Raw genomic sequence first — 14,617 nt, forward strand, 5'->3', positions numbered from 1 at the left:
CATTACTGCAAAATCTGCTAGAGCAAAACCAGCTAAACAAACCCTTACTGTGCAAGAGCAAAAGCAGAAAAGAGCGTATCTTCAAATGCGTATTTCATTCCACATAGAATATAAGCGTAATAAAGTGCATTGATTTTTTTCACTTTTTACAGCTCTTTATATTCAGGTTGAGTAAACTACTATGTGTAAAATGTGTTAAATACTACTTGGAACCTAATTCCATGTAAGTTACAGTCACACCTTCTCTCACACACAGGATTAGGTCTGTACTGTGTTCTTCGTGCTGTCGTAAGGATCAGGTCCACAACTGGTGTACATCAGTGCAGCTTTGCTGGCTTTGACACAGATGCAGCCACTTATATCCCTTGTCTCTGAGTTTCTAGATTTGCAAGCATAATATTATTACACATGACCCTTTTTATTTTGTCCTCGGAGTATGTAATGACTGGTTACTAGAATGTTTCCTTGTAATACACTAATTCTAATATAAAATATGAAAACATAAAAAATGAGAAATCGAAGATTGCTTGGCTTCGGCCCTCAGTTTGAGGGCAAGCCTTCCTCATTGTTGGATCAGTGGTTCAAAGTTTGTAAGAGATAGTTAATAGCTATAATTAAATGAGGACTTGTGAAATAAGACACACTACAATTACTCCTGGAGAAGAGTTGCAGTTGTCAACCTGACAATTATAGACTTACTGATATTTCAGTGGAAATTTCTGAGAATGCTATTATCATTCAGACAAAGGGCAGCCTTGCAGCAATTCTGTGCTAGCTGTATCTTAAATAAAATAATTTGATTTCAGAAGAGGAAGTAAAGAGTGAGAGACTTAAACCAAGAATAGCTAAACCATGAAATGTCCTAAATACATCACCAGTCACAAGATCTTTAGGTGCTTTGAATATGGACAGTGTTTTATTCATTCATTTTATTAATTCATTGCGTGCCTTATAACCCAAGAGACTGAGTAAAACAAAATGTGTTATAAAAGGTAATTGGTCTAATTATTGGGCTGGTACAACAGCAGTAGGTCTGTAGAGACAGAGTGGGTGGTGAGTGGTCAGTGTCCACACGTGACGCGTTTCCAACAATCTCTAGTCTGACCCAGTGGAAAGGAATCCATTTGTACACCCTTAGAGCACTCCGCAGCATGATCCAAAGCCTGCTATGTGAAGATAAGCTGAAAATCAGTTAAAAATAATCCCACTCATATGAATGAAAATGCTCTTGTATATGCAGCCTAAGTTAATGTTTTTGGGCAATTTGAGTTTGACCCAGGACCGGTTAAATAAGTGAATGTCCACTGACCTATTCATATCTATTGTTTGATCGAGCTGAGGATTTTCTTCCTTTATCTATTTTCATGGATTCTTTCTTTGATGTAATTTTAGAAGGAAAATTTCAATTCTCTTCCTAATTTTTTCCCTTTTACTTTAAGGTATTTGGACTTCACCCTAATGCAGATATAACTTACCAGACTAACCTGGCTAATGAGACATTGAGGACAATAGTGAGCATCCAGCCCAAAGACAGCAGCGCTGGAGGAGGCGAAACCCGAGAAGCAGTGGTGCACCATCTTGCTGATGAGATGCTAGAGAAGTTACCTCCAGATTATAACCCTCATGAGGTATAGGCTACTTTATAGGTACAGGCGTTTTATGTATGTATGTAGGTATATGTCTTTGAGCTTTATTGTGCTTGTTAAATGTAACTGCCATGTGTTTCAAAAAGCTTTAAAAATTATGCACAGTATTTTATAAGTCTGTTTTCGTTTATTACCTAAAATATTCCTACACTGGAAACATATATTTCAAATGCCATAGTCCACTTAATTATTCACCTTAACTCAGAACAGCTATTAGAAACTTCAGAAATTTCTTACTCTCCTTAGCTGCTTAGAGAAGGACACCAGTGCCTCTTTCTGAAGGATTAGTGATCTTATAGTGGTTACAGATTTCAATTTGCCTACTCTTACTATGATACCATCATTATGAATAATGGATTTTATCACTGACCTTTTCATGCCCTAGGTTTTTTGGAGTTTGAGCCATGACAGAAACATTTGTCAATCTTTTCTTGCATTTTTGATTGACAATCTCATTAAATGGAAAAATCCAGCAAAAAGCACTCTTGCATCAACTTGTAAGTGGGATCTGGTGTCTTGCCATGTGTTTCATGAACAGTCACTGTTGAAAACCCCTCATTTCCATGATTTTGTTTTTTACAATTCTGTTCTGCACTCGTAGTGCTTTTTTTCCCTGGTTGCAGTCCAAGCTTGGAGAGTGCCCAGTATGCAGTATTGCAGCCTGTTATGTTATACTTCATTTTCTTCTCTGGCCAACTTAGAATGTCCACTTATGTTACAACCAATAGTCTTGGGACTGTCTTTTGTTCTACTATTCATCTCAGATTTAATACGATTTGTAGCCTCTTCTGTACCGTCATAATTCAACTCAGAGCTTCTCTTTTTTCCCCCTCTTGGCAAGCTACTTACAATCTGCAACTTTTTTTCAATGAGGTTTTCTAACAGCTTTCTCCATATAGGTTTTTTTTCCATCCATCCATCCATCCATCCATCCATCCATCCATCCATCCATTCATCCCTGCTTGTTTGTTACCTGCCTATTGAGTGATTCCCAGTGATAGTATATAAGTCATTTACTTGTAGAATTTGATTTGGAATGGAGTCAGTTTTCTAGTTTTCATATTATTATTTAATAGTAAATAAATACTATAAATAGCAAATAAAAGGAAATATAGTAAGTATAATAATTAATAACACTGAATTTAATAAATCTAATGTTTTACACCTTGGATATACACCTATAATCTATACCTTGGATTGTTCTCAGTCCTTTTCCCTTATCCTTCCTATCAGAGTAAAGCTTTTTCCTGGAACTAGTTTTTTCTAGTTTTATTAAGCTCCTTATAATACTGAGTGCCTGGGTAGCATATATGGTTTTGCCATATTTGTAATATGTGTATTGAGCTAATTTTTTTCAATATATTTGCTAAATCCTCTAAAGGATTATTTCTTCTTTCCCTTGTTAAACTGTCAACTTTTTACCTCTGAAGAATTCATAATACTTGGAAAACATCAATAATACTGGACAATATTGTAACCAGAGGGTATTATTGCTCTCAGATTTTACCCTTGGGAAACTTGTGCAGTGTCTTTTAGTCTAGTAAAATGCATACATGCTTATTTAATCCAAATTTCACTTCTAAATGATTTGAACAAATACTGTTTTTCTCTGGCATTTCTGCTGTTTAATCTTTTCCTCATTCACTCTCATTCCTTCTTGGCTTCACTCATGCTATCCACACAAAACATACACAGAGTAAGTCTCCCCTTTTCAGTTACTTCCTCAAGTGTCTGAGCTTTGGAGACAACCGGTTATGGAGCCAGGACCTGTAGTTAAGGACAAAGACTCTGGAGAGTTTATTTTAAAAGTTCTACCCCGTGCTTGTGTCTATTTTACTACTGTATTTGGGTACAATACATACTTTTCCATGTGACTGTGTAAAAAAAATCACTGCCAATTATTTTCATTACTGTTTCACTCTCATCAACCAGTAGTATGACAAGCTATTATCTTTTCTCATGATCTGCCAATCATACATGCAGGTTTTTATTTTCTGATAAGCAGTCATCTTTATAATGATGCTCATGATTAGTTCTTTGCTTCTGTACCACTTCTCTGACATCTTCTCTAAACTTCAAGGAACATCTTTTACTTCAATTTGCTCAACAGCTGTTCTCTTGTGATTCAAGTAGAAAGACTCAATGTTTGTAAAGATGTGGTGGGTTGACCCTGGCTGGACTCCAGGTGCCCAGTAAAGCTGCTCTGTCACTCCCCTCCTCAGCTGGGCAGGGCAGAGAGAATATGACAAAAGGCTCATGGATCCAGATGAGAACAGGGAGAGATCACTCACCAATTACTGTCATGGGCAAAACAGACTCAACTTGGGGAAAATAAATTTAATTTATTCCCAGTCAAATCAAAATAGAATAATGAGAAATAGAAAATAAATCTTAAAACACCTTCAACCCTCCCTTTCCCACACTCAACTTTTCTCCCATTTTCTCCTACCTCCAGGGGGACAGGGAATGGAGGTTGTTCATCACATTGTCTCTGCTGCTCCTCCCTCCTCAGGGGAAGGACTCCTCACACTCTTCCTCTGCTCCACTGTAGGGTCCCTCCTGCAGCAGACAGTCCTCCACAAACTTCTCCAACATAAGTCCTTCCCATGAGCTGCAGTTCTTCACAAACTGCTCTAGCATGGATCCCTTCCACGGGGTGCAGTCCCTCAGGAAAAGACTGCTCCAACATGGCTCCCCACAGAATCAGAAGTCCTGCCCACAAGCCTGCTCCAGCACGGGTTTCCCACAGGGCCACAGCCTCCTTCAGGCATCCTCCTCCTCCAGCATGGGGTCCTCCTTAGGCCTTGGCCAGCAATGGGTCCGTCTTGAAGCCAACTGACATTGGCTCTATCAGACACAGGAAAGCTTCTAGCAGCTTCTCACGGAAGCCACCCCTGTAGCCCCTTCCTTACCAAAACCTTGCCACACAAACCCAATACAACAGGACAAATCAATATTAGGAATTCATACTTTAGCATCAGCTTGCTTCCTCTCCTTCCCCACTTTGTTCTTACAGGCATGGTCAGAGTATGTCCTGTTGGATCTACTTTTTCCCTTTGTATTGCTTAGAAATGTATTCTGAGCTGAGGATGTAAGTTTGTATCATTCTTCTATCAATAAGTGTAGATACCACCTCTTCCTGCTGATTTCTAGTTTCCTCAGGCTCTATACATCTTGATCTGTGAATTGCACCTCTTTTTGATTAATCACACCCCTCTATTTACACAGTTTCTTCAGTCCATATTACTGATAAATACTTTTCCACAGAACTATTAAAAAATTATGCTTTGTTTTTGTGCCATGGTAGTCATTCCTTTGCTCTGAGTACCTACAGAGCATCCTCTGGTGATTTTTCCAAAAGTTTGTTTTGATAATAACGTGTTCCTCTGGGCATCTCTTTGACTGTGTCATCTGCACTACAGCTTGAGATTCTACTTCTGCAGGGCTAAGAGATTTGACATGATTTCTTGCAGTTTCTGATTCTTCAATGTTTCTTTCTTCATTTTGCCTAATGGATTTACCCTTTCTCTCATTCTCTCTATCTTAGAACTCCTTTGGGTCTTTACCAATGCTTTCTTTGTTGGAGGGGGATTTCCCTTTTCTCCCATTAGTCCCCAGTTCCACCTCTTTGCTGCAGTTGTTCATGGTGCCAGGAGTGTGGCAACCTCTACACAATAAGCAAAAAATATATATCAAAAGGGCTTCTCATCTGTACTGAAGCTCTGCAACCTCTTAGAAAGGGTGGAGAGGGCAAAAGTAAACTGTAAATAAAGCTAATTTTCAAATGAAAGGTTGCATAAACTGACAAGAAAAGAAAAAAAAAAATGTCTAAAATACCAAAAGAAAAACCAAAACCAAAACCAATGATGGTCCCTAACATGTAATCAAGTGTTTCATTAGAGCAAAAAAGAAGAGAGAGTTTAGGTGTTCTCTGAGGGAATAAGCAACAGAACGTAGCAGAAGCTACACTATAATAAGCACATGAAATTAAGCTTACAAGTATAAGGAGTGAGATAGATTATATAATTGCTTCCTGTGGTGTCTGAAAAAAAAAAGGGAATGAGTTCTGTTGTTTGTCAATTTAAATCAACGTTTTGTCATTCAGGACATAATTATCTGATCCAGGACATTATTACCCAATAGATCAGTTTAACAATCCTGCAACAAATAAAACCAGTATACTAAATTGTAAGAGACTGAGGGAATGTGCCCAAAAGGGTTCCTCTGCATGCCTCATTGGATAAGAACAGTAAAAAGAAGAATGTTCATTAGTCCTAGCAGTGCAGCCTGCGTTTGCTTTTAGAAGAATATTGTGCTCCAGTAAGGCCGTGACGCGCTAGTCTTTGGAAAGCCAGTTATAGAGTTACTATCAGTGAAGAAAAGGAACAAAAATTTGGGAAACAAATGAAGGTAATTAAAAGCAAATACTCTTCAGGGAAAGTGGCAGGTGCCGTTGTTATCTTCAAGCAGTTCTTGTGGCTCCCTTTAGAAAGGGTGGAGTAAATTTGACCAAAGCTACATCACCAACAGACTAGGTTAGAGCCAGATGATACTGAAACTGATTTTTTTCTGACATTCAGAGCTGCAGATTGTACTTTCTCTTGACACATTGTGAATCCAGAGAAAATTCAGGCTGTTATACAGGGGCCTTCATTTCTCAGTTATTAGCCTTTGGCAATGGCTTCGGAACAACCAAATTTCAAAACAGGACAACCATTTTACCCCATGCTATATGCTGCTGCTTTTGTAGTTGTGTTCTTGTTATGCTTCCTCTCACCAGTCAAATAACAAACTCAGTGTCCACCCATGAGACTATAAACAAAACAAGTCACCTTTGCATGCTTTCTCAGACTGCAGTTTGACACAGGTGGTGGAAAAGCAAAACAGACCTTCCTCCTGACCTGAAACTGTCTTCATTTTTCTCACTCCAAAGGCAGAGGCAGCGGCAGAGTTCTGCTTTCATAATCCCATTTGCTTGTGGGTCTTGCCTCACAGGTAACAGACAGATTACTGGTAAAATGATTAGGTCCAGTCAGTCCATGTGAGTGAAGACAGATGCAGGAATAAATGTCAGCCTGTCACACACAGCGGTTTGTCGCAAAAACGATCTTTGCAGCTTGAAAAACAGCCTGCTAGGGAATAGACATGGAGACGTTCCAAAGATACTGCACTTCATTGGAGTTTGGCTTCTAACCCAAGTAGCAATGGGGTTTTTCCTTAAGTATTTTTTGTAGTATTGATTTTGTCTTATACTTCACTAAGTCTATGTCTACAGTAGCAAGTATTGCATGGGAATAGGATTTCATCTGAGGACTCCAGCCCTGTGTTACGTGTTTTATTGAGAAATTTACATTAATTTAAGTCTAGGCTGAACACCCATTAGTGGCTGTAGTAGATTAGACTCCCTGAATCATAGCTTTTTTAGTTTTTGAGTTAGTTTAATTTGAAGCTAAGCCAGGTTTTGTGCCTGGAGTCTACTTTCCAGAGCAGGTTTTTTGCTAAAAACCAAACCAAAACACACCTCCTCCCCCCACCCCGCAAACAAACAGACAAACAAAAAACCCAACAAAACAACAACAAAAACCCAAACAACAACAACAAAAGACCTGAACTGAAATGCTAATGTGGATGTTTTGGTTTATAAGGTGTCTCTGGTTTACTTACCAAGCCTGTCAGATACAGTAGTCATATCTCTAGAGCTTCAGCTATTTCCTACATATTTCACTGCCTGCTTCCTTGTATGCAACAAGGAAGTGGTCCTTGACACCACCTGAAAAGAGCTTTGATGTGGACACACCTCGAGCTTGTCTTTCTTATTCAGGCCTCTTATTTAGATCATCTCACAGAATGATGGAATTGATATTTCTGCTGACAAAGGGTATAGCAAGTAGGCAAGTCTGACTGAACATTATAGCATTTACTGAAAATTACTAGTACAGTAACTTAATCACTGATTGTTAAATGACATGATTTTGGCAACTACTTTTCTGCTGAATGTCCTACAAAGTATGTGGTGACAAAGGAGCTGGTGACCTGAGGACAGCTAAGAAATGGGCATAGAAGAATCTGACACAGCAGAGATGTGTGCTGCAAAATCATGTAGACAAAGCTATTAAGATTATTATTTTAGTTACTCCTTTCTTAAATCACCTTGTTTTATGTTAGATGACAGCTGTTTGCATAATAAGAAGGAGATGTAAGTGGGCTTTATGGAATTAGTATATTAATCTCAGAAAGACTATTTTGGTTATTGAGTTTTGTCTTTTGAGGTTTTTTCCTGTCAGCTGGGATCTATCTCTTTATGTCATAATAAATACAGCACTAGAAGTAAGTAATCTGGTTGCTTGATAAGAATTCTAATACAAAAACAGTCAATCATACCTCAGAGCTGGTATTTAAAATTAATCTCAACAGAAAGATTTCCGAGAAAGGCACTATATTACGCCTAGTAAATCTCACTGCAGATCAGGATTGATTTGTATACAGTAAGGTAGGAAGTATGTAATTTTTTTTCAGTTTTCATATCTGGTTATGCTTGGTGCTCCAGGCTGAGTGTTGTGAACATATCTAGGATGGATTAACAAATTTCTGCATCATTGGTTCACTCCATTATTCAAAACATTACAAGTATTTTTGTAAGTACATGAAAACAAATCAGAAGAATGTTTAAATTCTGAGAAATCACTAGTTAAACAAATGGTGTCACCATCAGTGCAGTAATATTTTGGAAAATTTCATCTTCTCCTTCTAGATTCATAAATATCAATATTTTGGAAGTTAACCCCTTTAGCAACATCTTCCATACAATTTTTCCTCAAGCAGGAGAAATTCTTCCTCTAAATGATCCCGCAAAAAAACACATGCTTTGTAGACTAGAAAAAAAGTGTATTTCTTATTTAAAGGTTAAAATGCATGGACTAGATTCTATACAATTCCTTTCTTATTAGTGGCATTCACTAGACTTTCAAGTATTCAGGGGAAAAAATAGCTTTTTTTTTTTTTTTTTCTTTTTTAGCCAAAAGAAAGAATTATAAATTTTCGTGAAATTTTCAGAAAGCAGAAGATTACCCTGGATTAGGTCTGAAAAAAAATCAGAATAATTCATCATGTAAATTACCCAAAACAGTATATAGTCTCAACTCTAGTCTCGTGATAGCTAATTTTAGTATTTTTTTCTCTTTTACAGGAAGAAACACATTAACTCAGTCTGCATAAGAACTGTCAGGCTGCAAAGCATTAGCATAATCAGCTGGCACCTATTTCTTGGACATTCTGTCTGACAAACTCATGGGTCCTTATGATTAAAATATGATTAATAACATTGCTGATAGCTGTCTTCCAAGGAGAATAGCATATAAACTTGAAAAATTTGGTTTGAAGTTAGTTGAAACCTGAAAAATGGAATTAGTCAAAGCCTTTAGTCATTTATACTAACAATTGTAACTACTCAACTGCTATATTCATCTTTCAGAAACTTGCTATGCAGTATAATAATAATATCTTCAGTAATTTTTACTACGTGTATATAATGTATAGTATACCTAACAATGTATACTATGAGATGCATGAGTATATCTGGAAAAACACAAAGCAAAAACCAGTGGGCTTCTGTCCTTGATGAAATAGCATGCATTATACCAAATCTTGTGGCTTCTACTGTGGGCTGGGCTTTTTAACATCTAAGACCCCGCAGCCCAACAAGGACAGAAGGAACTGCTGTGTCCATTCAAAAAGAGGGAACTTTCCCTCCTTACAATGATGGAGGAGCTTTTGGTGAGCTAATGAATCACAGTCTGCTAAACCTTACAGTTGGCACAGGACTTGCCTGGCCATCTGTTACATAAAAGTTTCTTTCCTCAGGAATTACCCGGTACAATTGAAAAAACATCCTTTTGCTTTGGAAAATTATTGCATGGGACACAGGAGATGATTACATTCTATAATCCTTGCACTGTTCTTGTTTAGGTGAAAGCCCAGCTTCAAAAGATGGGAGCTGTTCAACCCATGAACATCTTTCTCCATCAAGAAATAGACCGTATGCAACATGTTCTATCAACAGTTCGAACTACACTGACTGATCTCAAATTGGCTATTGATGGTAAGTTACACTATTAAAACTCATAATAATAAAGATGCAATATTTATTAATAATGGTTGCTTATACTATATGGCTGAATAAATATTTCCCTTCCTTACTTCCCTTTTTTAACTCTTTCTCTTTTGTTTTCTCCCTCCCCACGTTTTTATCTTTTTCTCTCTCTTTATCATATGACTATTAATTCTAGCATTTAAAGCCTCCTGATGGCATCTCTGAGGACACTCTACCCTAATTTATTCTGTATCCATGTGCTCCAATATTGCAGTTCATATCCCACAGCACAACGGCACTGCTGTGATTCTCTCTAGGATCTCTACAGAGTTCAGAGGAGCTCAGTTGTGGGATTACATCCTCAAGTCATGTGCCAGCATCTGTTATGAAATTAAGATGAGACATAATGATATAGAACAAGGTATGATAGAAGTGCAGCTGCTAAGTAATTGGGAGACAGGGCACTCAGGAGGCCGGGTGGTAAAGACTCTCATTTAAGGTGAAATTTCTGATGTTCATGAAACTGGTTTTGCCAAATAGGATGCCTCTAAATGGAAGCTGAAGTGAATGGGAGTGCCAGTCAAAAGAGAACAATAGGGTTCTGCTTTTAGCCATCACAGGAGGTATGCAGCAGCACTTTGTATCTCAGAGACAAGAGGTATTTGGCTGAAAGTGAGCAACGGTGAGTGTAGTTAAAATAAATCAAAGAGCAGAGGCGACTAGAAACAGATGGAAAATTTGTTCAGAAAAGGAGTGAAGAAAAAGAAGGTACGATGATGTTACCATCTGCTTTTTGTTTTCACTTCCCATTTTGCTCATCTGCAAGAGCTGAAATATCCAGAAAGGAAAGTATACTGTTGCTCAGCCAAGCTTCTTGAATTAACAATAAATGAAAATCAAACAGGAACGGTTCAGTTCCACTGGTTAAGGTGTCACTCAAGTTTGCTGTTCTGCTGCAGAGGCAGAAAATATCTGAGACAGCAAACTGTCCCCACAGGGTCAGAGTTCCTCAAAACTAGTCCCTTCTGGTACAGGTGATAGCAGTACTGTGATCTGTCTTACTGGAGTTTTCCAGTCTTTTGACAGTAAGTCTTTCATAAAGGGAGATGTTTTTATTTTGTATTTTTGTTACACAAGAATAAAAAGAGATTTTTTTTTTCCTGTCATTTGCATGAGTCAGTGAGGCAACAATGCATGCTTCAACATCATGGCTATAATCTGAATCTAGGAACAAGGTTCATAATAGGCCTAAGTCTAATTAGCTTCCATATCCTGTAATAACCTATGCAAAGATCCAATTGGAAGAAACAATTTTCCTCTCTTTCAATACTGAGCTGAAAGTTCCCTTTTATGTGTGCATAGAGTCCCTTTTGAAGCAAATTAAAATAATGCTTTCCATCCAATAAAGTACTAATCTTTCCTTGATTGTGACAGATATATTGGAAGTTTCAAAGTGTACAATATTCTGCAGAGGGGTGGATGAGTAACATAATTTATTTGCACTTAGTACTCAGTTGCACAGTGGGCACAGTCCTCTACCAGGTGTTTAATCAAGTTAATGCTGTAACTTTTGTGCAATCCTCTAAACCATTATAATTTTCCTAGGGAGAGGCAAGTTAAATATAGTGAAAAATTGCCCTGAAAATGAAATTGGATGTATAGTTAACAATAACGATTAATGGCTTCTGGCAGATTCATGATGCGTCAGGTACATGTGGTAGACCATTACTTAGGGGTTGGACAGAGAACTTTTAGGCATTCTCTCTTGCCTCAGCAAAGGGGAAAATCCCAGACTGTCCCATAATAGATTTTCCCCCAAAATCAGTCAGCTGCAGTCTCAGAACACCTGAGGTGCTCCCTTTTCTTCACAATGAGGTAACCTGATCTGCCTCCTCAAACAGGTCATGTGAATTTTGACATCTGCCCTGGTCATGTGTCTGGCTCTGGTTCCATTAACCTGTGAAGGCCTGAGCACCTTCTTATAGCAGATCTAAATTTTCAAACAAATTCAAAACAAGTTTTGTGTTTTAAGAATAAAGCACATCTTCATGTTGTGTCAGGTAGCTCTGTGAAAGGAGTTCTGAATATTTGATTCTGCAGGTTGGATGTGAATAGATGGACCTTGTCATTTTGCTGTTTCTCACTAAGTTACATTTGAGGTAATATAAAGCCCCTCCTCAGTGAGAGCCCACGTGTAGTTGAAGATGAGGGATGATGAGAGAATTAGCAGAGCCAGTTTTGTCTCTCTATCCAGAGGGCAGATTAAGCAGTTTTCAGCTTTTGAGATGGGTGAAGATGCTCAGCATGTGTCTAACATGTTTGTTGGCATCTGTGCCCCACAAGCCTGTATCTCTATCAATAAACTTCGCTGCCTGGAGGGATACTTTTTTTGGATCAAATTGTAATAATTAGATTGTAGCTGCAGTTTGTACTCTCAGTTATGTCCCAACCATTAGTTCTGTTTTAATTACTTATTGATTGCCCAGAATTTGTTTCACAGTTGGTACAATGCAGAGCTTCACATAAATCAGAAAAGAGCAATGGTGATTGTCCTCCCAAGTGACCTAAAAAGAGGCTATGTTCCAAACCGAGAAACCTTTTTAGAGACAAAGGAAGAGCTGTTTTCTCATCTTTTCATCTGGGGAGCAGTAAGACATGGGACTCAAACCAAAACTCCAGATCCTAATGGGTTATGAACATCACATCTTGAGCCTCTGGCAGAAGGTGACTGTATTTTTGTAGGGCAGTGTACAAGCTGCACAGTTCCTGTGTACGTGCCTTATCTTCCTCCTGTGGAAGTGTAGATGCCTCTGGCACAGAATACTGATACCCTGACTGTCTGTTGGGGAGTGGGCACTTCAAACCTCAAGGCACTGTCTTGAAATGTAGTAAAAGCTAATGACATATTCAGTTATTCCTTGTCTGTTGGAGTTTGTTTGAGTAGAGGGGAACTGAATGTGGCCTGTCTCTGAGACTGAGAAGGCTCTCTTTATTTCTCCGTGCATTAAAGTAGACGTGGTAAATGTTTTGATGGCACCCTGATGTGTCTTGTATCAGTAGAGATAGTGAGAAGAGAGATTCTGTAGGAGTTATTCCTAGTTCCCCTGGAGTGGCTTCCATGAATCTCAGCAGTGGAGCATCCTTATAGAAGCACTGGAAGTGCGTATTGGATCATTTGCAATGGCAACAAGCACAGCTTCCCTGCCCCCGCCCCCCCCCACCCCAATTTTTTTAACCTACTTAACATTCTGTTTAAGGGTTTGTCATGAAAGAAGCAAATGCTTAACTCATTTATTTATATCTAGATTCTACTTTGGTCATAAAACTGTGTCCACTTGGCATGTTTTTCTGATACCTCATAGCTTTGTGCTTTCCAACTAATACTTTGAAACTGCCTACTTCATGAAGAAGTGAAATCTCTACAGGAAACCTTGGATTTGCTGTCCTTTCTTGTCACATATGTCCCACGTGGTCACAGAATTCCCGCTGCTATTTGTGCAGTACTTGCAGAGTTAGGAGAGAGAAGTCCTTTTTCCTGTTAACATATTTCCTGAAAATACAGGAATCCCTCTAAAAGCTTTTACATGGTTTGTAATGTGTAAAGATTTCTTTCCACAGTCCCAGAGTTTTTGTTCCTTCCATTTTTGTTAGTACTTGCAAGACAAGCATTGTGCAAACATCTACAGGAGCCAGGAGCCATAAGCCATAAGACCAACACAGAAGGCAAAACAAGTGGAAGCAATTCAAATATCTACTTCAGAAGTCATGGAGAAGCTCTACCAGACTTCAGCAAAATTGCCACTGCAACTACAACATGGAACCCTTTGTGTTACAAATCTAGAATATTTTCATGCATGTAATGCACACTATACATAACCTACATGGCAGGTATTGAAAAAAAAATCACAGATTATTCTTATCCTACACTGAAAGAGGGGGCAGTCAGAGCTTTCAGAATAATAGGGTCAGGAAGGAACAAGGATATTATTAAGAGGAGTTGGGACTTTGCTGTTTGCCCTCTTTTTTACCCACACAGATGTATAACATGTGCATGTTCTTTAAATTACGCATGAAAACTCATTAAAATTAATATACTAGCATGTTTCAGGTATAATATGTTTATGCCAGGTTGAGAAGTGTGAGAAACTACAGGTGAGACTATTGAGACAGAAGGTATTGGAGAATAAAAAAAAAATATGTATTTTAATGTGTTTCTAATGTTTTTAGAACTTTATAATTCAGATAAAGCTGAGTAATAACTCAGTAACAAGGCCCTGAGGATACTGGTGCATTTCACTAGTTTCTGTACATGTCAGTCATTCATTTGCTACCTTATTAAAAACTATTTCATTAACTCCTTTAACTCCTCACTGTCTTTACACTGCATTGCTAAGCAGTGTGTTGGCTTTACATGTTTCCTTATTGTCATTCATGTAAGAATATGCTGAAACACCCAGAACTTCATGTAGACATGATGTAGCATATAGTTCTACATACATAATAGGAAGCACTTAGAATTCCTACATTACCTACACAAACTTGTGTGTTAAGCCCCTGAAAGAATGAGGTAAAGGTTCACTATTTTTTCCAACTCAGAACACTACAATTTTGATGGTAGCGTTTGCATCATGTTGCTGCAAGGAATTTCTGTTCATTATGTGTAGCACCTTACGAGAAGAATAGAAATGAACTCTAAAAGACCCAAAAGTGGTAGCCAGTATTTTATTCTAATCTATGTGGTGAAAAACTGAAGCATAGGAAATCAGACTTGCCAGAGCGCACAGGAAAGGTAATTTCCCATGAAGGGAAGGAGTATGGACTCAGTCCCACTGGCTGGTTAAGTTCTGTTTTGACTTGTAATGTTTTGAGACTGCTAGACCAA

At 38.2% G+C, this 14,617-nt stretch overlaps 1 protein-coding gene across 1 annotated transcript in view; it reads left to right on the forward strand.

Annotated features, from left to right (window-relative positions):
- The window catches only part of LOC136097897 (dynein axonemal heavy chain 5-like), a 170,365-nt gene that overhangs the window by 142,988 nt on the left and 12,760 nt on the right, over window positions 1–14,617 (forward strand). Inside the window, exons 72-73 of the mRNA XM_071804333.1 lie at window positions 1,440–1,628; window positions 9,612–9,744. Coding sequence (XP_071660434.1) covers window positions 1,440–1,628; window positions 9,612–9,744 — 322 coding nt within the window. The remainder of the gene's footprint in view (window positions 1–1,439; window positions 1,629–9,611; window positions 9,745–14,617) is intronic.

Source organism: Patagioenas fasciata, chromosome 2 (genome assembly GCF_037038585.1).
Source record: "Patagioenas fasciata isolate bPatFas1 chromosome 2, bPatFas1.hap1, whole genome shotgun sequence".
Taxonomy (NCBI): Eukaryota; Metazoa; Chordata; class Aves; order Columbiformes; family Columbidae; genus Patagioenas; species Patagioenas fasciata.